Below are 27,763 nucleotides of genomic sequence, written 5' to 3' on the forward strand. Positions count from 1 at the left end.
TTTTATTACTTATGATCTTTAATATTTTACTGACAAAACGGCTAATAATATAATTATAATATAATATAAATATAATTATTAGGTGCATTTTAATATGAATTCAATTTTGGAATTTCATCGTGATTATGGAACCGTGTTCATATGATCTTCGAATTATCTGGTGATAATTTTGTCACAAAATGTAAAAAATTAAAATAAACAAATTATTAAGTAAATTGGTCAAAGTCTTTTTTCTTTTCTGTTTTATTTTAAACTGCTAAAAGAATCCAAGTATATATTTATAAATTTATTTTTATCACATTACCCATACCCACTCATTACAAAACAACAAACTGAGATTTACACAGCAGCAGTAAAATAACATACAAAGAGGGGACAACAAACTATGAAACCTCTTGGAATCCTAGTGTGCATGAGCATTACCTAAACCTGAATGAAGCTTAACACCGCATCACGTTTCTTACAGTAAATATTTAATACATTCATCAATCAGGCATTTAATACTGCAGACATGATGCAAGTGCATTGTAAGAATTCTCTAGAAAAAACTAATAAATTAGGAAAAAAACAATTCAGCATCATAGACAGTCCTTAATAGGTCTTAAAATGTCTTCATAGTTCTTATGTATTCAAGTTTGTTAAAATATATTATTTATACAAATGCAAACAAATGCAGTAGCAACCTACACATCATATAAACAAGTTACACAATCTGATACATTCATTGAAATAAAACAGTATTGCTCTTCATGCAATATGTCATCACCATGAAACAACAGGTACATAAACATATCAACAACACTAAAATAGTGTTTTGTGACATGGTCCAAGACCATACCCAAAATTCAGTTCTCTGCCAGCATCTGTGTTCTTAACTTACAATGTATTTCAGGCTTCATGCCGGATGCTGGTCAAGTCCATGTTTTACGGACTGACAGGTGTGCTTGGTGAGCTTGGCATGGTTGGCGAGGCTGGAGATGGAGGCCCTAACAAAGGGTAGGCTCTCAGGAGAACCTTGTGTTGTGTAGCTGCCTCTGCACGTCTGCGCTGGTGATCGCCTAGGAATTCCTTGAGGCGTGTGGTAGTGAAAGTCAAGGTCTGACGACGTAGCTTCACCAGATATGAGTCCTGAAGCCATGCATGATTTAAGCAGTCCTTAATGGTTGGTCGTGACCTTTGGAAAAGAGCATATTTATGTTTATATTTAAAATCATGTTGACATAACAACAAAATAATATTCTGTAGTAATATTCATCTATTCTCCATACTACGTACGTTTTTATGCAACTTAAGCAAAAATGAAAATTAAAACAAAGCCTTTACCATGGATATCCATTTAGTGTCTTCTTCAGGAATGTAGAGGCACTTTGGGACACATTTGGGTAGAGCTTCGTTGAGTCAAATTTTGCTGTATGGATTTTGGCTTCAGTCTGTCTCTGGTCTTTCTCGTGGTAAGGAAGTCTTCCACTCAGCCTTTAAAATGATTGACTTAAAATTAAACTTCAAATATAAAAAATGTAATAGTATAAAACATTCTATTCCTACAGTACAAACATGTGTTACTCATGAACTTCCTAAATGAAACATAATTGCAGATATAAAAAATGTCTTGGAGCATTGTGGAGATTATGGGAGACTGCATTCGTTCATCTATTTATTTATTTAGAAATTAGATATTATTTATTAGAATGATCTTACTCGTTGTATAAACACCATGCACTGTGCTGTGTTCTAACTTATCTGTTTTTCCTGTTTGCCCCTGTAAAGCTGCTTTGAAACAATACACATTGTGAAAAGCGCTATATAAATAAACTTGAATTGAAGAATTATAGTGGCATCTAGTGGTGAAATTGCGAATTGCAAGCAATGGCTCACTCCACCCCTTTGTTTTGAAGCACTACGGCGCCTCTCTCAGGACAAAAATATTGTCACATTTTCACCTTTTTATCCAAAGGAGATAAAGGTATTTATGAAATGCTCTCTGTAGAGCAGTTTGTCTGTTTAGGGCCAGGGGTGGACTGACCGGTAGGACATTCTGTCAAAGTCCAGAACGGCTGTCACACCGTAGGCCTATGGTCGTGACCAGGGGCGGACTGGCGGACGTATTATGAACGCGAATGCACACAACGCGAAGGCATTAGCGAGTCGGACACGTATGCATGGAATGCCATGTTACATACAATTACATACAACAACCCTCCACTACCCCACAGCCCCGGTCAAAAGAATTGTTATAGGGACGGACAATCCAGGGATGAATTTGCTTCCCAGACCGCCCCTGTTTAGGGTTTATGTAGAAGCAACGTGGCGAATTCCATGCAAGCGGAATGTGTTTGTTGCTTTAATGTTATAATATTGTATTGCTGTGAACATATATACAGTATATAATGTAAACACTTAAAGAAAACAACATAAAAGCAAGTTTAGTTAATTGCAAACAATTCCTTTACGGACTGGACTTACATGATGTAGGAAAGAATTCCCAAGCTCCAGATTTCTGCTGGGGGTCCTACTAGATCTCCTTTCAGCATTTCTGGAGCTTGATAAAAACGTGAAAAGAGACATTAAAAGGTCTGATTTTGAATTCTTAATGTGAAAAACCACACAGGACAGGACATGTTAATCTGACCGTACTCACCCATATACTCCAGAGTCCCAAGATCTCTGCTGTAATTTTGGAGAGAAAGAGGGTTAAAGCTTTGGGCACTGCCAAAGTCTATGATCTTAATCACGCTGAGGTTGGTGACCATGATGTTGTCTGGTTTAATGTCTAAATGAAGAATCCGGTGGTTGTGGAGGTATTCCAAACCTTGAAGAATCTGGACGATGAAGCCCACTATATCATCTTCAGAATAACGGAACCTGCAGGAAAAAAAGGGAGAAAAGTCTCATCTCAAGAAGCCGAACTTCCTCATTTTCAAGGCCAAATTACCCTAGCCCAAAGTACAACAATCTGCTTGACAACTAGGTTCACACATACCTGTCTGTGAGGCTGTAAAGGATCTCTTTGCCTGTGCAGGACTCTGTTATGAGCACAACGTATCGAGGTGTGATGAAAGCTTCATGTAGGGTCATGATTCTCTCACTGTGGAGAGATTTTAGTATCTCATACTCTCGGACAACGGTATTCTTGGTCTCCTGATCATAAGGAACTATCTTAGCCATGAACATCTTCCCTGTTGCATTTTCTCTGCAGTCTCTTATCACTCCAAACCGACCCCTGTAATGAAAACAGATCATGGTGATTTGCATGACGTATAAAAAACTAGGCAGAACTACTTAAACCAAAATATTTTCACACCTGGCTTTCTCATCCAAAAAGACGTATGGTTTTTGAGGTACGGCTTGCTTCAAACTGATCTCAGTTTTGGTAGAGGGGGCCGCTCGTCCTTCATGTGTTTCGGTTGTGGGTGAGTTTGCCCTCTGTCTTAATGGACTAATATCCACATGTGGAGAGACAGGGGTGGGGGTGACCCAAGCTGTTGTGGTCGGAACAAATGTAGGGACAGGGGAACATGGAGTGCCCACTGAGGGTGGAGCTGTGTATGACCTTGGAGACACAGTCTGCGTTTGGGTTAAAGGGGGGACCACATTAATAGGACTTGTTGGTTTGGGAAGAACAAGAGGAGGGAGGGATTTTTGGGGGATGACGAAAGAAACAGGGACTTTGGGTGTGATATCAGATTTTATTCCCTTTGAGGTGAGGAATATGCTAGCAGTATTAGGTTCAGATGTTGCAGGGGGTAAGGTTGGTTTTGTTTTTAAGGTCAAGCCTACAGAGCTAGGAGAAGCGATAGAGGAAGGAATCAAGGTGGATGTGTCAACAGGGCAGGAAGCGGAGGTAGGTGTCACCCCTGTGGGAGGCTGAGAGGGTTGTGCCACTGCAGAACAACAGAAATTCCCCTTTTACTATTACAGGAAATACTGGAGATATTAATTAACAATCTTTTTAAAACTTTCAGAATCTTGTTACAAAATCACAATCTCTATTAAGTACCAATGCAGGGATTGCTCTGTACCTTCAATGTCAATTCCCACTGGGTCTGATATGTTACTGTATGGGCTTTGACCAGCTTTATTAACACACGCCACACGGAATCGAATGATAGAACCAGAGGGAAGATCGGTGGTGTTGTAGAAACAATCAGTCAGCCCTGTCGCTACAATCAACCATTTAGCATCACCTGTAAATTCAAAAAGGGGAAAAATGACAGGGAGAAGAAAATCAACGTCAGGGAATACATTTATATTTACATTTAGTCATTTAGCAGACGCTTTTATCCAAAGCGACTTACAGGTGTGGTAAGCAATTGGAGCAATTGGGACAGCATACGGACAACAAAGCATAAGTTCAATCAAAAAAGAAGACTGGTCTCATATAACCTAACACAGTGTACAGAGCTAAGTTTTTTTATTTATGTTTTAATAAAGAGTAGAGAAGAAATAGAAGTCAGAACTGATCAGTCAGGTGTTGACGGAAGAGATTAATACATTTTTGAGCAATAATATCAATATTCCATTCCATTCCATTTTCTACCGCTTATCCGAGCTACCTCGGGTCACGGGGAGCCTGCGCCTATCTCAGGAATCATCGGGCATCAAGGCAGGATACACCCTGGATGGAGTGCCAACCCATCGCAGGGCACACACTCACTCATTCACTCATTCACTCACACCCTACGGACAATTTTTCCAGAGATGCCAATCAACCTACCATGCATGTTTTTGGACCAGGGGAGGAAACCGGAGTACCCGGAGGAAACCCCCGAGGCACGGGGAGAACATGCAAACTCCACACACACAAGTCGGAAGCGGGAATCGAACCCCCAACCCTGGAGGTGTGAGGCGAACGTGCTAACCACTAAGCCACCGTGCCCCCCATATAATATCAATATAATTTATTATATTTAGTACAAATCATATAGAACACTCTTCCTACCCTCAAATTTCCTCTCAAGGGAGTAAGTGCAAGGGGCTTTGGTGTCTGACGGTTTCCATAGCACAAGAGCGGTATTGTTGTATATCTGTGGAATCTCCGGGGTTCCTGGGCATTTCGGCACACCTTGACATATTACATATAAACAAAACTTGTGTTTTAGAACATAGCGTTTAAGTTTACCATATCGACACAGTCCTTCCAAAACCTTGGATGTCCAAATTCAATGTTTTTTAGGAAATGAAATAAACACTGTACTTTTTAAAAGATTATTTGACATGATTAAGATATTTCAAAAACCCAGTGACAAATATAAAGGGTGACTAATTATAATTATTTATGAATTTTATGAATTTATGAAAATCACGAGATATGGAGATAGAAGGTTTCAGAGGGACAGCAGACAAAAGAGAATATCATAACATTTGTTCATTTTTGCTACACTTGATGGTAAAAAGAACGGAATTTACAGGCAAAAGATAGAGCGCATGAAGTAAATGTAGAGCCCATGTTATTGGTGGCTAAACATTCATAGAGTCCTGCATCCGTCTTAGAAGTCTTCATGATCATCAGGAGTTGTCTTCCATCAGGGCAGGCAATTAAGCTATTCCTGCTACAAATCTCCAAAGGTTTCTTATCTATAGGCACAGGAGAATGGGTAAGCAATGTAGCATGTAACAGTTTTCAAATTGAAGAAAAAATACATCAATCTGTAAAAACACCTTTTATCCACACTATTTTTGGATCAGGGCTACCGGCAGGAAGACAACAAAGTGTGACAGGATCTCCTTCAAGAAGAATATGGTCCTTAAGTCTGATATGGAAAACCGGAGGGAAGTCTGTGGAATATGGATAAACTGTTACCAATCAAAGAATTTAAATTAAAGAAGCATAAATGAACTTAAAGATTTTGTCTCACCTTCTTTTGCATTTGAAGGAGTATTTGATTTGGATCTGTCTCGCTTACTTCGAGACAAACCCCACCTGTCCCACCTAGACCTGCGCTCACTTTCAGGAGCTGTCAGTAAAAAACAGACATTTTGAATTATATTCTTCATAGAACATCGTTTTAAGGTTTATCGTCTGTTTTACATTATAGTCCTAAGGAGTAAACCGTGTTTTCAAAAAACATTGAACATTGGTGGCTGCTATTAGTAACCACAATGCTCCAAGCTTTTTTTTCCAAAAAAGCGCTCTTGTCAACTTTTTCTTGTTAAAAAAGAAGTCAAGTGTGAAGACGGCCTAAGACAACATCTTTTACTATAGTAACAACTATTCTATTTATGCTCGATGACAAAATAATGTATTGGATAAACATATCAAATTTACATACTCTGAGAGGATTGTAAAGATTCCAATGATTCTTTGGACTTTGTAGCTTTTGTAGTAGCAGATTGTGAGGCAAGCTGGTTCTCTGGAATGTCAACGTTCTTGTGAATGAGTCCATCTGACTGAGTGTGGCGATGATGTGAGAACAATGGTGTCTTCGTTCCTTCATTTTTGGTCTTCTGCTCTCCAGCCCTGTCTTCAGACTGACTTCGTTTTTTTAATGAATATCCTTGTACCTTTGCCTCTAACTTTCTCTGCATTGCCAGAACTGGTGAGTCGTGTATTTTTATGACATCTTGGTGTGTTTCGACAGATTCATTGGGTTTCATTTCCTTTGATTCTTTTCTATCTTTTGTCTTATGCACTCTATCAGATATATCAGAAATCCTAGATTCAAACTTACGTCTCATCGCAAGGACAGGTGACTCATTAGCAGCCTTACTACCATCCTTTTTAAGAGTGCCTGAAAGTCCTATGTTTGAGTCTTTGGTGCTTTCTGTGGTAACTTTTTTATCAAGTGACTTGCTAAGACCTAAGGCCCAAGTCACTCGATGCTTGGAAGCTGCAGAATCTGAGGACTCCACTTTTTTATCACTTATTTGTGATTTCCTTGAACGCATAGAAAATCTTCCGATAATTCCGAACCCGGACTCTCTTTCCACCTCTCTGAGGTCTTGGACAGACTTAGACTTATGTTGTAGTCCTCTAGGCACCAATTCCAATGGCGCACCTACTGGACCACGCCGATAAACGTCTTCAGCTGGCTTTCGAGGGAAAACTGGTGACTTTTCTTCAGACTTGGCTCTTGTTAGTCGTTTAATGCCACGTGTCAAAGATGATTCTCTCTTTTTAAACCTTGTCTCGAATATTTCCTCGGAATCTATATTTTTGATATCGGTTCTAAGAGTTGGTTGGGATATAGAGGAGCCTGGTGCCACTTTTGCAAAAACAGCTGGATGTTCTGTGGTAAGTTGGGTGGGTGGCGCTGTGACATCCTCCCTATCATTTACCTGCAATGTATAAGAAAAGTTTGATTCTTTGTCATGTGGTAGTATATCTAGAGGTGATTCAACACCTTCATTATTCTCCCCTGATAGGTTGTCTTGAAAGAATGTATGGTCCTTCATTTTCTCCGTTTCATCTGATCTAGGTACATCGTGAAAAGTGGTGATACATTGGATATCTATAATAGCCTTTTCCTCAATCATAGGTTTGTCATCTACGTCAGAAGTTGGAGGTTTAACGTCAGGCAGAAGGTCAGCCACGATTTTATCTGTGATTACAGACATATCATTCTGTTTATTGCGATCGTCAGCAGGAATGAAAGGAATCTCTAACGGACCTCCAGATCTCCTGTGCAATGAAATCTTGTCTGAGTCTTCATGACTAAAAGAAGCACTCTTCTTTGATGCAGTCATTTTCAAACAAATTTCCTCAGAGCTGTCAGTGGAGGATGCTCGAGAAAGTCCTGAAGCACTCGACCTTGCACGTCTCAAGTTTAGATCCAAAGAGTTGGCCCCATCATTAACACCCAACGTCTCCAGCAGGGGGCCACGAAGTCCACTCATGTTCTTGTCGACAGAACCTCCCCTTAGTAGCCTCTGCCTCATAAGCTCTAGTTTCAAAGCATAATCTTCCTTGCTAAGCTTGCTTGCCTTTGGACTATTGCTTCTGTTTGGAAGCTCCATGGAAACAGCCTTTTTCATGTTCTTTTGGTTGTCCTCCACGGTTTCCTTTAAATCATCATATTCTGGTGTGATGTGCAGAAGAAGCGCGCTGTCGGCAGAACTTCCTCTTCGCATCATCGCTCTTCTGGACTTGCTTGTTACCTGTTGATCTTCTACACTGGAACCCGTTTGCTGGAATTCCATCGAGTTGTCAGCAATCTCCAGTTGGTGTTCATCCTTATGTCCATCGGATGACTGGCCCTCTATGTTCTCTGACTGATGATAGAACTGGGATCCTCCACTAATATTATCATCATCCTCATGGATCTCAGTCAGAGACATCCGGGAACCAGAGAACATCATTGTCAGCGGCATTGGGATGAAAGGAAGCTCATCAATATCCTCATCAGAAGACGAGGATGGAGGTGACGAGCCCTCTTTAAGGTTTCTAGGGACAGCAAGGGACACGTGACTAGAGGAGTCATCCAGGAGTTCTGGAATGGACCTCATCACCATTTTGGACTTGTATCTGATAAGTGAACACTGAAACAGACAAACCCAACACAGTTAGGAAACGGAAAGTGGAATTTCTTATTCAAAAAATATGATTTTACGGCTTACCTGCCATTTCCGTCTGGCTAGCACTTGTTTATGTAGTGTTGTATTGATGTTATTTCCCGTTGCCAGGGCCTAGGGAGCAAAACACAATGATGCTCTCAACAAATTAAATACAAAATACATTTTTAAGTCATTATCTACATAAAACATCTTACTTTGAACCAGGAGTGACGAAGACATCCTGTGGTATCAGGTCTCCTACACATAGCCGAACATAGAATTTAAGAACCCCATTATATAGTTTACAATAGCGATACACATTTATATAAAAGTGTCCAGTAAGCACTTACAGTCTGCCTGCTACAAGGAGTTTTATAATAAATCCTTTCGCTTCTCTGCAAAGGTCTTTGAACATGCTCTCCTCAAATGCAATATTATAGTTCCTGATGTTCAGCAGAGTGTCACGGTCATTTTCCCCAGCAAATGGAGAAACTCCAGTTAAGCTTTAAATGATACAGACATGGTACGGTTTGACCGAGGTGTGGTGTTCAGATATAAAGATTAAGATATATGATACATAAATTAATGTAAGATAAATTTTGCAAACGATATCAATCATGAGTAGATATACATACCATAAATAAGTTATTACTCCTACTGGCCTGTGGAGAAAAGAACCATTTAGAATGAAAGTTTATTAAATATTACTGTATGTGAGGTAATGTTGTAGTTTTTCTACCAGATGTCTGTAGATTTCGAGATGGGTGATTGGTTTACAATCTCAGGTGCAATAAATTCTGGTGTGCCGTATTTGCAGTACAGTTCTTCATTTGGTGTGATTTTCACAGCATTGCCAAAATCACAAATACGAATGTCGTCACTTCTTCGGTCAGCCATGAGGATGTTTTCAGGCTGTAATAAAAACATTTATATTGATTGACCTCTGAAAGGAAAAACATTAATCTGACATTATTTGTTAAGCATTCACTACATAGTACACAGTTTTAATCCTGACCTTTATATCCAGGTGAATTATGTTATTTTGGTGAAGATAGCTGATACCCTTAAGAAGCTGCTGTATGATAGACCGAATCTACATAGAACACAGACAATGTTATTATATGGTTTACTTTAATCGACATAAATTGTCACTTAAAGTTAATACATCTACTGGATATACTAACCTCAGATTCCATAATAGTTGCTCTTTTAACTATTCTTTCCAAAAATTGTTCATGACATCTATATAATCATTTAAGGAAAATAATGCAAAAAATAGCCTTGTAAAATATAAATTAAGATGATGAAATTTCATTTGTGGTGAAGGATACAGTTCAGTAATGATGACTAATAAATGCTTCTTTTCGAATGCATCGTGGAAGTAGACAATCTTCTCATGGTCTAACTCTGACAGAAGGGCCATCTCTCTTAGGGCGGAACTCTTTCTTTTTATTCGTGTAGAGATGAACTTCGCTGCATAATCCACTTTGTCTTTTTTCTGTGTCACTTTCTTGACATATGCAAATGCCCCCCTGTGAACAACAACACAATTACAGGCCTTTAAAATTATTCTCTATACTGTACTACGCAAAATAATACAATAAATATTAGAGTCCTTTTGGCATGACGTTTGACCTGCCGATCTCTTTGTGTATGCCGTAGTAATCGGTCAGCCTGCGCATCCTCCGTAGAATTGTGCCTTTATCTTCTATTGGCTCTTCATCTTCTTCCACATTTTTGACTGTGAAATTATACATTATATATTTAAGGGATAGTTCACCCAAAAGTGAAAATTCTGTCATGAATGACTCACTCTCTAGTTGTTCCAAAGTTGTATACATTTCTTTATTTGGTGGTTAAACACAGAGAAAGATATTTGGACGAATGCTTGTTACCAAACAGGAAAAATGACAATGGGAGTCAAAAGTGCCCCAGAACTGTCCTAAATTCTTCAAAATATCTTCTTTTGTGTTCAACAGAACAAAAAAATTGTAAACTATTTTCCTACTATGGAAGTCAAAGGGGTCCAAGAACTGTTTGGTCATAAGTAGTCTTCCAAATATCTTTCTGTGTTCATCAGAACAAAGACATTTATACAGATTTAAAACAACTCGAAGGTATGTCAATGATGACAGAATGTTTATTTTGGGGGAGACTGTCTCTTTAAGCAAAGTTGTGGAACAATAATATTTAAGAAATATTTAAGTGATAATGTACAAAACTAATTTCATTATTGTATAAATGTTTAAAGAATGTTTTAGGCATGTCTCAAAATAGTGACTATTAACAATATGGCACAGCCTTAACTTCCAGTTTCCATAAATATTACAAGACATAAATATTGTATTATTCATTATTTTAAATTCATTGGAATATATAATATCATGTACACAGCGACAGAACAGAAAAATCAGCAATGGGAAATTTGGAATTTGAATGTAAGTGGGTTAAAAAAACAATAAATCGATTTTTTATAAAAAATAAATAGTAGCTTGACCAGTGAAATATTATGATTAAACCAAAGGCTTAGTTTCAGTCCTTAAATTTGACATGCAGTAGCTGAAAATAATTCCTAGAGTGTCAGTGTTTGTTCATACAGCACTAGGACAATAATATTTCAATGATTTACTGTATTACATTTCTACCGTATCATTCTGCTTTTTAAGTGTTACATGGTTAAGGCGAGTCACTGAATAATTTACTCAACTGACAAAAAGAAATGTTCCACATACACAAGTCATCCTCAATTAATGTGTTTAACTCACCAGTGTGGACAGTAAGTTCAGCCTTACAGGACACTGACCCAGCCAAGTTCTTAGCAGTGCAAGTGTAAACCCCTAAATCCTCAAGCTGAGCATTGTGAATCACCAATGAGCTCTCTCTGTCATCATACACATACGTATAATGGCTACTCTCTGCAAGAAGAATACTGTCCTGCAATGTAAACAATTTTATCAAAGATGGTATCAAATTTTTTGGTGAGATTTCTTCTGACAACTGGCAAAATATTCCATAGACATTACAAACCTTATACCATAGGATATCAGGCTCAGGTTTTCCATCTACAATTACAACGAAACGAGCTGTTTCCCCCAAACACACATCCATGTCCTCCATGATGATCTCAAACACAGGGGGCACTAAAACGAATGTCAAAACCTCAATTAAACAGATGAAGCTAAACTGAAAATTCTGTCAATATTCACTTTCAGATTAAAGTGTTTTGGCCACTACTGCTTTTCAACTGCACTGTATGATAAATGAAAGGAAAAGAACATTCACCTGCCATTACCAGCTGTAGAGTACAAAGATCACTGCCAAACTCATTATTTGCCATGAATATGAGTTGGCCTACATCTGTGCTCTTTACTTTGGCAATATAAAGGGCATGCTGGTCATCATCAGGCATAGTCATCTCCAATACACCGGGTCTGTTGATCAGTGCCACTCCCCTCCTGATAAACACTTTCTCAATATTCACAAAATACATTGTAAAGTGTAGTTTGAACGTTAATGTTTCATTTGGCACTAACCTTTTCCATGTGGGTGTTGCTTGGACATGGTTGAGGGTAACTGCGAGGGTGACAGGCTGGTTCTCAACTACATAGACAGTGTCGGGCTTATCCAAGATGATTGGAGCTTTGCATAAATATTGTCCTGTAGAATGGAAAAATTATTTAATAAATAACTGAATACAGAAAGTTTACTTCGTTCAGTCAAGCAGAAGTCTTTGTACCTTTGTCAATAAGCTGAACCAGGTCAGTAGGCTGTGAGGGTTTGCTGAACGCCTTTCCAGTGGTACTGAGGATCCTGAAAGAATAACGCACTCCTTTTTTAAGTGAAGTGACCGTGTAAGAGGTGTCTCTTAGACTTGAAGCAACGGTCTCCCATTGAATGGAACCCAGAGTTTGTTGTTGAACAGCGTACATGAGGGAATCAGAATCTAAAATCAGTGGAGGATGTAAAAATTGTATTTAATCAACAAACACTTCACAATTAAAATCATGATAAAATTTGAATGGTCTACCAAGGCAAGCCTGGTAAAGGAAAAACATCTACCGATAGATGAGTCTAGGTTTTTTGGTCTTTTCCAGCTCAGTGAGACTGTTCTCCCAGTTACAGATTCAATTACCGGAGGACCATCTGGTGGTTCAGGGAGGATGTCTGTCAAAAAACAAAAATGTTAGTCGAGTTGACAATTCAGTTGTTGTTATATAAGCACAGGAAGCTCGAACTTACCTGCTACGTATACATGTGCATAGCAGGCAGCATTGCCCACTTTATTGGAAATTACACATTTATACACCCCACTGTGGCCATGACACGCAGAGCGAATAACCAGACTTTGGACATCCCTGTCTAGAGGAGGTACATGGTAGGTTAAGCATGAGAGCTTGTGTGTGTTATTGTTTGACTAAAATGTATTTTAAACGCTTTTTGAAGCCTTACACTGTGTCATTTTTCTCTCTTCAGTGCTCTCTATCTTCTTGCTGTTATGGTACCAGGTGATGGTGGGGTATGGTAGGCCTGTAACTCTGCACTTTATTACCACCTCTTTCCCTTCAAAGACCTCCTGGTCACAGAGTGGCTTTATAAAGTCTGGCATCACCCTGCGTTCCACCTCACCCTCAAACGCTTCAGGCTCCTCAGGGATTGATGGCATCTTTTCTAATCTTGACCTACGGCAAGCAAAAAAACGGTAAAAAATCGGAGGAATGAAAAGGAAGTACATATTTAACCGGATCTACTTGCACCGCTCTAAGCGGGCCTTGGACCGGGTCAGTCCGGTATTGGAGTCAGGTGCTCTAACGAGGAGGCTAAAGACACAGCCTCCCGAGTCTGTTGCTAGAGCGTCTCTTGAGGTTGGGGAGTTAGGTTTACACACTCCACAGCTCTTCAGCTGACCTCCGATACACCTAGATGCTTGTTATAATGTTTGTGTCCTTACATATGTGTAGATATGGCCGGCCGTGATTCCTGTACTAAGAGTTCAGCCGAGCTCTCTGCTTTTCCATGAATATTCCGAGCAATAGCTGTGTAAAACCCCTCGTTCTCCTGGGTAACATGAGTGATGACCAGTGAGTGTCGTCCTTTCTCTTTGAGAATACGAATATTATCAGTCTCCACCACAGGTTGTTCTGAAACACAACATTGGGACATTTAACTTGCCAATGCCTCTGCGGCTTTGATTCCATATACATAGTTCTATGGCTGACTCTTTTTTACCACAATGTGTCCAGGTAACTTTAGGAGAGGGAGTTCCGCTAATTTTGCAATCAAATCGTGCAGACCGGCCCTCAATGACCTCCAGTACTTGTAGTTTCCATGTGAACAGTGGCTCCTTAGATGGGATCACCAGAAGATTAGCAGTGCACATTAGCTCCTCTATTCCATACAAACAGGAAAATGAAGAACAGTTGTTAATAATAACATTTGTTTATTAATAGTATTTTGTAAATCGGTAATTAAGTCAAAGATATTTATGTAACATTTTAAAAAACAAACAAGGGCCTATATTGGTTGTATGTTGTTCAAATGTTTGTAATGAACTGAAACAGAAAGTTCTTGAACCAGCGATGTCTACGTCATCCAAATAGGTCTATAGCACTTACTGTACCTTTTTCTGAACTAAGTTTGCAGGTGTATGTTCCACTGTCATCTTCATGAACAGATTTAAGTAGCAGACGACATCGGTGTCCATTAAACTGCATCTTACAGTCAAAGAGTGCCGGCTGTATCATCTTCCCATTAGCCAGCCAATCAACATCTACATCCTGTGGCCCAGCCATGTAACACTCAAACCAGGCCATCTCTCCTGCCTTGACATTGACATCCTGCACCGGCCTGGTAATTGTCAGACATGGTTCAGCAAGGGCGTCTATGGAGAACAACAATTTCCATTTATGAGCACTATGGGAAGTTCATGCACTGGTCTGTGTGTAATGCAAAGATATGGTACAGTTGGGACCACAGCGACCATCTATAACCTTCTTTGATTTAGGACATTAATCAAATGCAAGTTTATTTATGACACTGACCACACTAGAATTTTTTGTCTTTATTTTGAATTTGAATTCATGTTTTATAACAAAATGACAGCACACATAATTTATTGTCTCTTCCTATATTATTTGCTCTAGACAATAATCTGTGTTTATGTGTGGCAGCCTAAAACCAAGTATTAGAACTACACTGACAACAATTAATCAAACATGATCCTTAAAACAGTCATTCTAAACACCAGTTTATAATTTTCACTTATGGTCTAAACCCTTCACATTGTGTACACTTACCTTTCACTCCAGTCTGCATTTAGTCTGTTCACTGCCATATTTATTGCTTATCTTGCATGAATAAACTCCAGCATCTGACTTCTGTGCGGATTTCATTTTCAACTCACATTTCCCATCATTCATTTCACAGACCATCTGTTGGCCATCTGCTTTGACTGGCACTCTGTCTCTAAACCTGAAAATGTAATGGGGTAATCTTTCAAAACCTAGAATTCAACAGCGTATCATATCCTTTACTGTTTAAATATACACAAGTATAGTCTCTAAGTGATAAAAGAACATTACCATTGGACAACTGGTTTAGGCTGCCCAAACACTTGAACGCACAATATGATATCACATCCCTCAGTCACAACTTGGCCGGTAAGAGGAATCTAATAAAGATCAATATAATTTGTTTTTTTAAATAGATTGAGTACTACAAAATCTCTTTACATTATAAAAGTAGAAAGAAAACTCATGTCACCTTAAATGAAGGAGGTTCTTTTAAAGGAGACTTGTCAGTCCTGCTAGGTAGAATCTGCTCCTCCACGGGCCTCAGAAACTCCTCATCAGGGGGTGTCGGACTTATACAAGTGTCGGACCTCGTAGGCAAACTCAATTTCCCATGCACCTGTACTGGGTCTAACATGGAACAAAACAAATCTGGTAAGCAGCAATTATGTCAATTTAAATGATCATCACAATAAAAGATGCTGTGGAACTAAATGTCAGTAATATAGTTCCACCCACTCCAGACTTTCATAGTCTTATTTTTTAACATCAGTGTTGCCATGGCAGCATATTACTTGACAACAGCATAGCACAGGATCCTGTGTGATGAATTAAGGAGATTTTTGATTTTTTTTTGTGAGAATTCTAACTGACCACAGCTGGAGAGACAATAGATTAATTTTGTCCTCTCTGAGCCAATAATAGTGGAACTCATGATGACAGATAAAGCCAGATAAAGGAAGATGAACATGAACATTCTGTTATCATTTACTCACTCTCTTGGCATTTCAAACCTGATTGACTTTCTTTCTTTCTTTCGCAGAACACAAAAGAAGATATTTTGAAGAAAGTTGGTAGCCGAACAGCGACGGCATCCATTCACTTCTATTGTATGGACACGAAACCAATACAAGTAAATGGGTGCCTTTAAACAACATTATTCAGAATATCTTTTTCGTGTTTTGCAGAAGAAAGAAAGTCATACAGGTTTGAAATAAGAAGAGGGCTAGTTAATTATTTTCTATACAGAATTTGCATTTAAAAAAAATTATAATAGAGAATTGTGCCAACTGGGTATCATCTACTTCTGTAGATGAAAACAAACCTCCATTAAGATGTTTCAGATAAAAATCTGGCTGGTGCTGTATAGGCTGTAGTTGGCAGTTGGTGTCAGTCAGCAGTGCTTCCTCACTCACTTTATCATTAACTCTGTGCCTTTAAGGTTTGCACTTAGCCAGCTGGTATTGCCAGTATGTAAACTTGGAGTGAGTAAACTACTAGCTCACTGCAAACTCTTCTGCATCAGTGAATTCACATTCTGTTCTCTTAACACTTTCTCTCACTCCTACTATATTCTTTAGCTCATTCTTATCTTACTTCTGCATTTTTAAGGACTTATCATTATTTGCCAGTAAAGTATAAATGAATATGTTACACATCTTATTGACAACATAAGAACAATGACACCACAACATTCAATGTATAGGACTTTGAGCCCAACTGAAAATTTCGTAAATTAAAAATGTAATCTACTCACATTTCATGTCTAAACAATATAACTCACTGGTTTCCATGGCTGAAAAATCTAAATTTTAATCTCTTATTTCAATCACATTAATGCATAATGAAATGAAACGTGCCACAATAATTTCAAAGAACAAGAGACACTATAAATACACAGTGTACTTCGTGGCCTAATAAGGAAACGCATGCTAAGCTTCTCCACTAACCAAAGATAGCAGAAGCAGGAGGAATAGCTGCAGCATTGCTAGACAGTAATGTGGCAATCTTAGGTTGGTGAAAAGCATTTCCAATAAGGGCTATAGAGGGTACAGTTTTTGTTGGGGTGCTAGAATCAGCTAAGGGTGAAGACGTCTTTGTTACACTTATAAAATCACAAAAAAATCACTTATAAAATTGTGTCTGTGTACTGTGCAGAATTATTCTTTATTTATAAACGCACACAAACATATATATATATATATATATATATATATATATTGGTTGTTTTTGTAGTGTTAATAGACTATAAATAGACTATAAACTCATTCATGTGAACCTGGGAAACTCTTGTCATCCAATAGGGTGTTTATGTAGTAGTTAAAAAATATGGAAGTAGCATAATCCTAAAACAAAATATTTATGCTACATCCATTTTTATATGTGTAAAGTCATTTACAGAACCCTGTTTACTGTGCCCTAAGTGTTTTGTGTCCACTACTACTTCTGACTAACTTGAAAAACTACGGAAAAACGTTCTTTAGTTTGAAAACAGCTAGTAAATTAAACAGTGTTTGTATTAATAATACATTAGAATTAGAGGACGAGGTGTAAAGATAAATATTCATAGCTCTACAATAAATTTTATGTTTATTCATGTGACTTTTATATGGCGGTCATTAGGTGGTACTTGGAACAACACATTTTATTAAAGATGATACTTGATCTGAAAAGTTTGAGAACCATTGCCCGAGACAGTAATCGCTTTACAAATGACATCTTAGTCATTTTTAATATATGTTTTAACATGTACACTGGTATTGAGTACAAATATTTGGTCTTCCTGTATGTTTATAGATTAATGGTAATGGTAAAAACAAATTCCACAAGTCACTGTGCTTTTGTTCTTTTTTTTGTTGTTGTGGTGCGTTAAGATGATGTTTACTCAATGATTTTAAATGTAGATGAAGTAAACAAATGGGTTATCACATTGAAGAAGGCATTAGCCGAAACGTCTGTGTCTTTGTCCCCCAATGATGGAATAAAACTTAATACGTTTGTATCTCTGTGATTGCAAATCATTTTGTGTAAATATGAGTTTTGTAGATTAATAATCTTCAGCTGTGCATCCCAATTAAGCATTCAATACGCCACTCGTCAACATATCCCACTTATTAATTAAGATACCATACATTAACATCTAAGGTCACGTCTCCAATCACCACACCTGTCACTGCACATCACCAAAGCTGTATCTACTAACCTTCTCATATAAACCAACATCAAATTTAAAATACATTATAATGAAAGATATATACGCTTCACCACAACAATACTATACTGCCTAACACGAAAGAGAAAAAATGAAAAAAATGATGGAATAGATGTAATACATTTGTATCTCTGTGAGTGTGAATCATTTTGTATGAAGAATGGTAAAAATGAAAGAATAATAGTAAATCGTAAAAAACCTGACTTTACCTGACTTGATAAAGAGGGTGGCTGTGCTGGATGCCTGCCCCGTTGTATTGGTTGCAATGATGGTGTAACTCCCGGCATCCATAGGTTTCATCTGCGTAATCCTGAGAGAATGTTGCCCCCTTTCCGCCATCCTCGTAAGATTTGTACTGTCCTTTATCTCTCCTGTTTTCCCCTTTCTCCATGTTACTGCAGAAAAGTAGATAAAAACTATTATACTCAATTTAACTAAAATTAGAGTAGGTTTTGTTAGGACTGGATACAGTGGTGCGGTGACCCAGGTGGGAGTCAGGTGGTGAGTGTAACAGAGGTCAGCTAGTGTGCAAACCTCAATAACCATTCTCAAGGGGTGATGCAGTATACACACAAACGTAAGAGGCTGTGCCTTTAGTCTCCTTGTGCCCAACTCTCATGCCAGACTAATTGTCAGTTCAAATCCTGCTTGGAGCAGGTTCAGGTTGATTCAGGCACGTTCTCTTCTGTTATTATAATGTTTCTTTATGTTATGATGCTATGAATATGTAAATGTAGTAAGAGCATATAACATTTTGAAATAACCAAATGACAAGCCAATGTAATTATAGTTATAATCTGAGAGGGGTGTGAGATGTCTTGCCTTCGGGGATAGGGTTTCCACTGATGATGCACTGCAGTATCACCTCTGATCCAACAGCTGCTACAACATCTTTAAGAGGAAGCTTAAACACAGGGGCCTCTGATGGGTCTTCCTCTGCAGAATCGCCAGAATCATCTGACGAATCCCCTGTGGAGACCAACGGCAAAGTGACTAAATGTAACGCAATGAGTGCATTACAACATTACTGTGTCTAGTCATCTGTTGCTGGGTGATTTTATTTTAAACATTGTGTTGGAAATGTTTATTTATAAAGACAACAGTAAAATAAACTACACAGTGTCTGATGTTTGAGGAAGTTATACCACACACTTGGTTTTCTCACCTTTTTTAATGGATACTGGGTGACTGGAATGGATTTTTCTTCTGTTCGTTCTATATTTTGTCCTTCCTTCAACTTTATCCTCAAGGTCAGCTTTCTTTTGGTCACTTTCTGTTTTGTCTACCTCCACAGGCTTATGTTCAACCACAATAGTCGGTATGTTCACTTTAGGTACAGATGATGAGTCTTTTTTCTCATCTCTCTCCTTACTTGACTTTGGGAGAGTGGAGCATGAACCAAACAGCCTTGGAGGTTTTAGGGGTGATTGCACCAAATTCTCTTGGGGCACTGACCGGGCAGGTGATTTTTCTGCTGGTGTTTCTGGTAATGCAATTGAAGCATTTTTCTTTGGAACACTCGGTGAACACCGTCCAGGAATTTTGTTGAAAGTGACTCCATCACTGAGGACTGCATCATCTAACAACTGCCTGGACTTGGAACTTTTCCCCCTCTGGTTGCTTACCGGATTCTTTGACTCCTGTTCATGTTGTTTTGACAATTCCTTGTTTTGCAAAGATAACACTTCAGTTTTTTCTAAATTGCTTGAATTTATGACTTTATTCTCTCTGGTGTCTTCAAACGTTTGACTCACCCGGGCTGGAACTGCCTCAGCGGTTCCGGTAGACTGCTTGTCAGTCTGGGAGAGCTGCTCCATTGAAAATGCTTTTTTGATGTTGGTCTTTCCAACAAGTTTCTTTATTCTGGAAAGCTCTTCCGATAATTTACACTGAAAGTTCTGGACTTTTTGTACATAGTTCGACCGTTCCTCAAGAGAGGATGCTTTCTGCTTGAATAAAGATCTCTTTAGTGCTACATCACTGTCGGAGTTGTCTTTTTGCCTCCCTGCTTTACTCCCTGCATCCTCAGAATCACTGGATGATGCTCGATTGAAACCCCACGGGCCTCTTGAAGACACTTTTGGTATGTCAATGCTGTGTCTTCTTTCCTCAAAAGCTCGCACTTTGTCAAAAATTTTGGAACTTGCACGTGACAGTTTTGGAGTTTGAGGGGAGGATGCACCTTGAGAATCACTGCTTTTGGATGAAGGAGAGGATTTTAAGGGTAATGTGGTTTTAACAGAGTGCTCAGATCCGTTTACTGCAGTTTTGGTGCCATTGTGGGCAGTTGTTGAATCTGTAGTTAGATCTACATGACTTTGGTCTTTTTGGAATGGATGGGTTTGAACAAATGGTGAAGCTCTTCTTGTTATAAAGTCCAATGGGGCCCTGAAATGAGGTGATTGTGGGAAATGTTATGACAACGAAAACTGAAAAAGGAAGATGTGTTCATTCTGTGCTTTTGACTGAAAACTTGCATTCCAAAAAAAGTGTCATTCTGAAACATGTGAAATGACCGCTATCAGTATACAAAAAGTGATGCCATGGCACAAAGACATGCAAAAGGTTTATGAGAAAAAGCACTGCAAACATCATCACAGCAAATGTGACGGTCGAAGTGGAGTCAAAGGAAAGTAAGAATAAATGAAAACAAATGACCTGGACGGCATCAAAGGCTACAACAAATCAAGAATACTGCAATGGACATGATGTAAAAGATATAACATTTCAAATTGACTTGTATATAAGAATTAGTTTTGTGCCCCTCAAATTCAACTTGTTTTGTGCCTTCTCATATCTAATGTGCCAGTGTTCACTCTTGAACACTGTAAATGGAAAACGTCCTTCTTCGGTAAAGGCTGAAAACACTACCATAGTAGTCACTGGCTAAAGACATACTCTCCTCTGACCCCACTGCCGGGTAGTACACACTTATTTGAGAGGCTCGCACAAGAGCTTCCACCCCCAGGTGTCTGACCGGAGGGCTCTCAACACACCCAGCATTTGGGGGCCTGCCAGGGGGCAGGGGATCCTGAAGACCAGGAGCTCTGCAGCCCAGTGTGCGCATCTCCCTCTCCACAACTAGACCGTGACATGGGATATGGGAAACCATTGTCCCTCCACTCCCTGAAAATATATTGTATAATGTTATTTTATTAGAATAACAAAGCTTTATTATCATTATATGCATGGATTAATTCCACGTTTTGAGGGATGGTTAATCATCCAAATTTTAACTTATCTTGCCGTGTTTATCATTGCAAAAGGAATTTTACAAAGAAATTAAAGATAGAATTTGAGGTAACACGTGTCTTATGGGAAAAATGACTCAGTAAGTTCTTACTTGTGGGTTGACTGTCAACTGCTTGCCCTCGGGGAGATACTGACTGTTTCTTTGTTTCCATGGAGAACTGAGGTTCCCCACTTTCATCCTCGGTGTTGTCAGAGTCTACAAGGAGATCGAAGGAGGCATTTTGAAACATTTTGGTATGACTTTAAAAAAAGCAAGACATGTATGGAGCCTGCAATTTATTTAAACTGCATGACCACTTCCTGAAAAATTGTGCAGCCACAATGCAGAATCACATTGAGATTATGGGGCCCAAGAGAGTGGGGGGTCCAAAATATATGAAAGCCACTGCCAAACTGAATAAAATGCAGTACCAATGAATGTATTATGACACAATATGTGCAAAATGTCTTTTTAAATGTACTACAAAAGTATTTATACAAAATGCACGTCAAAACTTCAAATGTTGCATTGTAACAAATACTCATCCAAGAGCCCATTCAAGAAAAGTGATGTATAACAGAAATATAACAGCAGTTACCATTGCTTTGCTTTCTGCACAAGCGAAAAACTTCACTTCCATAACGGCAGCAAGCAGAGGTGGACAAGAGAAGACTGTTACTATAGAAACCAATGTCTGCAGACTCATGTGTGGGAGTACATATCTAACACACGCACGCACACACTCACACACACCCACACGCTTACAGGCTACATTTCAAAACATCATCCTTTGGACAGTCTTACAATCTTTTAAACACTCAGCTCCTTACTAATACTGAACAATTGATGTCAACATTTAAAAGGCTTTATATAGAAATATATTGTCACCCGTTTTCAAGCTTATTTAACCATTCAAGCAAAACTATTGTGCAATAACACATAAATACAAATAAACGTATTTTGGACAAATTAATTTAGTTTTTTGACATTCTACAGTTTTGTTGAAAGCACAACACACCATGAGTGAATCTCCCAAACGTCCAGCTAGAATGTCCAGCTCTCTGGAAAGACAAAGAATAAAAGTTAGGCACAAAATGCTGGCCATTTATTATTGGGGTGTGCTAAATAGCCCAGAACTTTTCAATCCTGCTTATCGGGGTCATGCCCAGATGAAATAATTCCGCTTTTGATGATGATGTTAACGCAATCAAATTAAACAGAATACTAAAAGTGTGATTTGTTTGTTCTCTTTCATAAACCTTATGTTGACTTGCAGCTTTTTAAATGCACCCCCACATTGCTACCAAGGCAACTGACTAATGCACTTGTTCCTGAAGGCACACAATATTCTTCTGTTTCCTCAATGTTAGAAAAACGTTGTTTATCCCCTATCATTTTTTTCTCTTATTACATAATGAATGAAGAAAGGGAATTTTGCATATCTCTTATTATGAAACAACAGCTTGTCCTCTGTCTGCCCTAGACCACAGGTGCTCGCTTCAACGTCAAGCATTTGCTGAGTTTATTTTCTTGTTGGACGCTGGTGTAAACATTACATAAGGGACAATAACTAAACAACTGTACCGTTTGTACAAGCATGTTAGTTACTTCATGAGGGTAATTTTTATATAAAAGGTTGAAGGTCCTTGTAGCATACGTTGATATAGTTTAAGGCATTCTAATGTATATGACGCTTAGACTCACCTGGAATCTTTTCTTTGACCAAATTTTCTTCATGGCCCCAGATGAACTTAATCTCCCTTACAGAGTAAACAACACGGCCACCTGCCTGTGTTTCTGCATGGAATATCACAGTCTATTTCTAACCTAACTCCTGGTTATTAGTGAGTCCTGTTTGTACTCCGTATATACATTTGTTGTCATTTCCAAACGACAGATTTGCAAATCCACAATTAATAAAAAAGCAATAAAAATACTATAAACATCTACTCAAAAAAATCACCATTCCTCATGTAAACAATTGAATCCAACCAGTTTTGGTGCCGTGCAAACGCTCTTTAAGGACCAATACCAAACAGGAATCCATGTGATAAGATATTCCAAAGCACAGCAGGACGTGGAAACACCTACTTGCATCGCCTCTGGATCTAAAGAAACGGGGGAGTGGTGGTGTAGAGAAGAGAGAATGAAGAGGAAAACAAAGAACTAGCGACAGTCAATAATAGAGGCAAAGCTTAGTGAAATCTAAGCTGCTGTTTTAGCTCCTTGGCTCTCTCTCTGTCTCTCGCTCTTTTGCTCTTCGTTCATCCCCCTATTGCTTTCCTCTGAGCTGTCTTCTCTTCCTTTGTCTCTGGTGCGGGTGTTAAGAGCGGAACTATTGCTCTCAGCGAAACAGCATCAATTATAGGCTATATCCAGTCAGGCTGTGGTGACGTCACGCTACTCCCAGGTCGATACTGCTGCTGCCAGGATCCAAAAGCTGACAGGGGGAGTGTTAACTTCTCTCACCACAATGGCCTTAAATCACCTCATTCTGGTGCTCAGCATATACAGTTAAAATTTGCCATGCTTGTTTTTGACACGTGTACTGCATGGATTGTTGTTCAACTGTCAAACATACATAAGTGAATTCATTATTTTATTATACACAAGCCAACCTCCAAACACAAAAACAGTTTAGGAGAACTCTAGGGCTGCTTTGAACTTGTTACTTACGAAAGAGCTTATTCTTCTCTTCCTGGGAAGCAAAACTTAATCTGCCGTCCGAGTTCGAAAGCCCACTGTCCATTTTTTTTATTATACATATCTTTTTGGGGTCTCTCCATTTGGTTTGCATACAGTGCCCCTACCTTTTAGAACATACAAGTCCCTTGCCTACATGATTAGTAAGAATTTACAGTTTAGCTTGATGATGTAGGTATATACAATACCATAAGATGTCAGCATCTTAATTTTCTAGGCCTAGCGGACGAGTGGGTGGCCACAAAAACGCAAAAAGATTCCTAAATTCACTACATTTAAATGTTTATTCTCTTAGATTTACATTGGCATCTCCTTCTGTATATTTAATGAATAAACTTATATAGTTTGCAAAAATTCGACAATTTTTAATCACTGAAGCAACTATTTTAAAACTTAGATAATATAGTAGCTTTATGTGAGAAGGGGGGAAGAGCTGTCCCCAACTGCTACAAAAAGGGTTGAATTGCCATTATAATGATGGCCATCATGCCCACCCTAGAGCTAACAACAGCCGTCATGTCCACTCTGGAGTCAGCATCTGCCGCTGAGTACCTCTCGGGCTTGTGACAGCCACCGGCATCACTAGAGTTTCCACCACCCTGATGCAAGGATCCGCCACTGCATGTAAACACATTATGACAGTTTAACTCCCTCTTCCCTCCCTGCGATTCCGTTAACATGAAGCTTTTGTCTATGACACATTGTGATTAGATTTACACTGTCAATACAGACCAGTGGGTCACTGACCCTGCATGATGTGTCAGTCCGTCGCACAAAAAAAACAGCCCAGTAGAAAAATGTGATATTACAAAAAAAATTGAAATAAAATGTAGTGTTGCACATTTTATTGGTGCAGACTATAGTGATGTCACATGACTAATTGGGACACACTAGCTATTCATTTTGAATACTATGAAGGATGGATAGTGTGCGAACTGGGATGCAGAAAAAATTATATAAAGTTATAATATTTTTACGAAACAATTTCATTGTGGTTTTCAATTTATTGCTTTATGTTACTTTAGAGTCATTGAAAACTACTGCCTGCTATACAACTTTGCAGCTTTGGTGTCCCAAAATCGCAGAAAAATAACATGGCGGATTGCCAAGAAGCAAATTCAAGTTTTGGCAAAGATCACCTCTATAAATGTCAGTTTTTCTAATGGCTGGAATACACTAAGAGACTTTTAAAATCTGAACAGAATTTTTTTAACTTGACATCATACACTTGCAGACTTTTTGAAAGTTTCAGATAGAATTTATTTAAGTGTATTTATTTAGTGTTTCTAAATATTTCAATTTCTGTCCGAACATCTGCGTTTCATTTATCTTGAGAAATGTGTCCATAAAGATATAAGAAATTATTTATTAGCTCTAATACAAAGTCAATGTTCAGTTAATAGTTTACCACCATGCAATTTCTCCACTTTGACTTTCATTAAAAAGCATTTCATTCACAAAATGGCAAATTTATTCCTCACAGAATCAAAGCAGACAGTTTAGCATTAGTTTTATAACCCTCTCTTTCTAGTTGTCACTGATACACAGCTCAATAAAAACACAGGCAGCAGTTCCAACACAGCCACATCTATAATTTTAGATGATGTGTAGAAGAGTAACAGTAAAGCTGTAACTGGAGATCTGGCACATTCCAGACTGCAAATACCCAGAGACACAGCGAGGGGGGGACGAGAGAGAGAGAAATAGTGGGTGTAGAGAACAGGACGAGAGACAGAGTGCCTAAAAGAGAATGAGTGAGAGAGGTGCTGAGTGTTCTGACAGCTGATGACCCTGCATAGTCATAGCTAAAGATTGGCATGCAGAGCTGAGTGTGTGTTCCAGTCGGTATGGCTCTCATGTATTTTGGACACAGAACAGTAACACCTCACAAATGCAACAAGAAATCTGTGCATGGGCCTTGGGGAAAAAGCACTTGCATTTGAACACAGCAAAAAACAAGTGGACACAATGTCCCTCTACAATTTAGAAAGAATACACAACAGCCTTACAGTTTATGCCTATTACAGTAGAGGCCAGGGAGTCCATTTCATAAGACATATGCAAAAAACTAAAGAGAAGGTTCTGGCTGATTTGCAAGAATAAAAACGACAGCATATGACAACATACAACAGCAATTCATGTCACTTCTTTGTGGTCGATTGTTTTCTTTAAGAAAGTATTTGCCCTCATTTGCCTGAAATGATGCTTACTTTCTTGAAGAGTGATATATGACAAAGAACCCTACTTTAAAGGGATACTCCACCCAAAAGTGAACATTCTGTCATCATTTATAAATGTTAGCAACTGATATATCAGGAACATCAATGACTACCATAGTAGGCAAAATTAATGTTTCATTTTTTGTTCGGTTGAACACAAAATAAGATTTTTTTAAGAATTAAGGAAAGCAAACAGTTCCAGCAGTTTAGGCAACCATTTCAATTTTTCCTACTATAAAGTCACTGATGTTATAATAATAATTTGAAACAACTTGGAGGGAGTAAATGAAGACAGAATATCCATTTTAATGTAATTCTAAATCTTTTTTCATTTCACTTATTCTCGAAGTACTGTGTTGTTGTATCTTACCTTCTCCAAGGTCCAGCACAACAAGGACAGCACTGGTTCTTGCCTCACCCAGGTTATTAAGAGCAACACAGGTGTAAAGACCCCCATGAACCAGCTGACAGTCTCTTATCCACAGACCTCCATAATCCTGAACATCCGACATCAGAGGTTCATCATTTCGATACCAATGCAGAATGGGCCTCGGGTAGCCTCCCACAGCCACACTCAGGCGGACATCACAACCGGCAGCAACAGCAGCCTTCCTCAGCTTTCGGAGGAACACGGGGGGAGCTTGGACTGGGGACTGTTCCGTCGAAATCTGTTGCGTTGTGGGAATCATGACACCTGAGCTTGTCTTCGGAAACTCAACTTTTCTCATTGTCCATGTAGTTGTAATTTGAATTCTTAAAATTGAGCTTTGGAAAATACTGAAGTGAAACAGATCCTTTGATGGCCATTGACTAGTTTAGTTCCTATATCCCACAATGTTTTGAGGCTTCCCACAGTGGAACTGATCTGATGGTTGTTAATCTGCATTTTTAATTCAAGCAAAAAAAATTAAGATATAGCAAATATAGCAAAAGAAAGATATTTGATTTCAATTGTTTCTAAAAGTAAAAAGATTAACAAAAAAAGTTTACCTTTGCGCACAAGAACACATCACAACGGCTCTGAATGTCTCCATCCACTGCTGCCAAATCCCTAAGCCGTCTCTTGATCATGTGCTGCAAATCACAGCCCAATATCAGGGTCTGTTTACTTCAGTAAGGGTAATGGAGTGTTATTTCACTCTTATGGTTCGAGTCCTCTCTCCCAGCAATCTAACAACACGTCATATGTCAACAAGCCAAATTAGGGCTCAGGTCATTTAGAGATCTATCACGTATCTTTTTCTCGTCTACCCTCTATCTTCTGTGCCCTTTAGATCGTGATGGTTCCCTGTAGAGGTGACAGGAGAGTAGCACCAGACTTCAAGCGACAGCTGGAACGGGGAAGGCTGAATTGTTGGCAGCAGGTGTGTGAGTATTACATAACTACTTTTATTCATTCTCACACAGATAGTATCTCCTAATATTTGAGAAAAGAACGAAGCATTATACCACCAACAAAATGTAAAATCGGTCCGTGTTTGATTTTTCTCAGTGATAAAGAATGGTAACGCTTACTTTATTTGTCTTTCAAGGCTGATGTGCAACCCCTTGAGGAAGCCTCCTATATTTCGCCAGAACAATAATCGATATTACAGTTTTTTTAATTGCTTAGACCAGTGGT

General features: G+C 38.7%; 1 protein-coding gene across 1 annotated transcript; it reads right to left on the reverse strand.

Moving 5' to 3' along the window:
• Nucleotides 1–225: 225 nt before the first annotated feature.
• spega (striated muscle enriched protein kinase a) lies at nt 226–27,251 on the reverse strand. The gene is made up of 38 exons (XM_056749867.1): nt 27,133–27,251; nt 26,513–27,022; nt 21,332–21,436; nt 21,000–21,114; nt 19,154–20,376; nt 18,811–18,957; nt 14,108–14,368; nt 13,717–13,875; nt 13,439–13,628; nt 12,940–13,169; nt 12,730–12,849; nt 12,550–12,654; nt 12,227–12,433; nt 12,024–12,147; nt 11,773–11,945; nt 11,518–11,630; nt 11,256–11,424; nt 10,126–10,231; nt 9,822–10,022; nt 9,675–9,732; nt 9,506–9,583; nt 9,230–9,402; nt 9,126–9,152; nt 8,841–8,993; nt 8,706–8,748; nt 8,554–8,622; nt 6,270–8,475; nt 5,856–5,954; nt 5,659–5,775; nt 5,407–5,574; nt 4,940–5,062; nt 4,020–4,184; nt 3,302–3,881; nt 2,981–3,220; nt 2,639–2,862; nt 2,464–2,539; nt 1,324–1,473; nt 226–1,174 (listed from the first exon to the last, which is right to left on the reverse strand). Exons 2-38 carry the CDS (start codon nt 26,868–26,870, stop codon nt 925–927), a joined length of 9,105 nt encoding a protein of 3,034 aa, XP_056605845.1. The 5' UTR covers nt 26,871–27,022; nt 27,133–27,251; the 3' UTR covers nt 226–924.
• Between the last annotated feature and the right edge of the window lie 512 nt (nt 27,252–27,763).

Source organism: Triplophysa dalaica, chromosome 6, assembly GCF_015846415.1.
Source record: "Triplophysa dalaica isolate WHDGS20190420 chromosome 6, ASM1584641v1, whole genome shotgun sequence".
Taxonomy (NCBI): domain Eukaryota; kingdom Metazoa; phylum Chordata; class Actinopteri; order Cypriniformes; family Nemacheilidae; genus Triplophysa; species Triplophysa dalaica.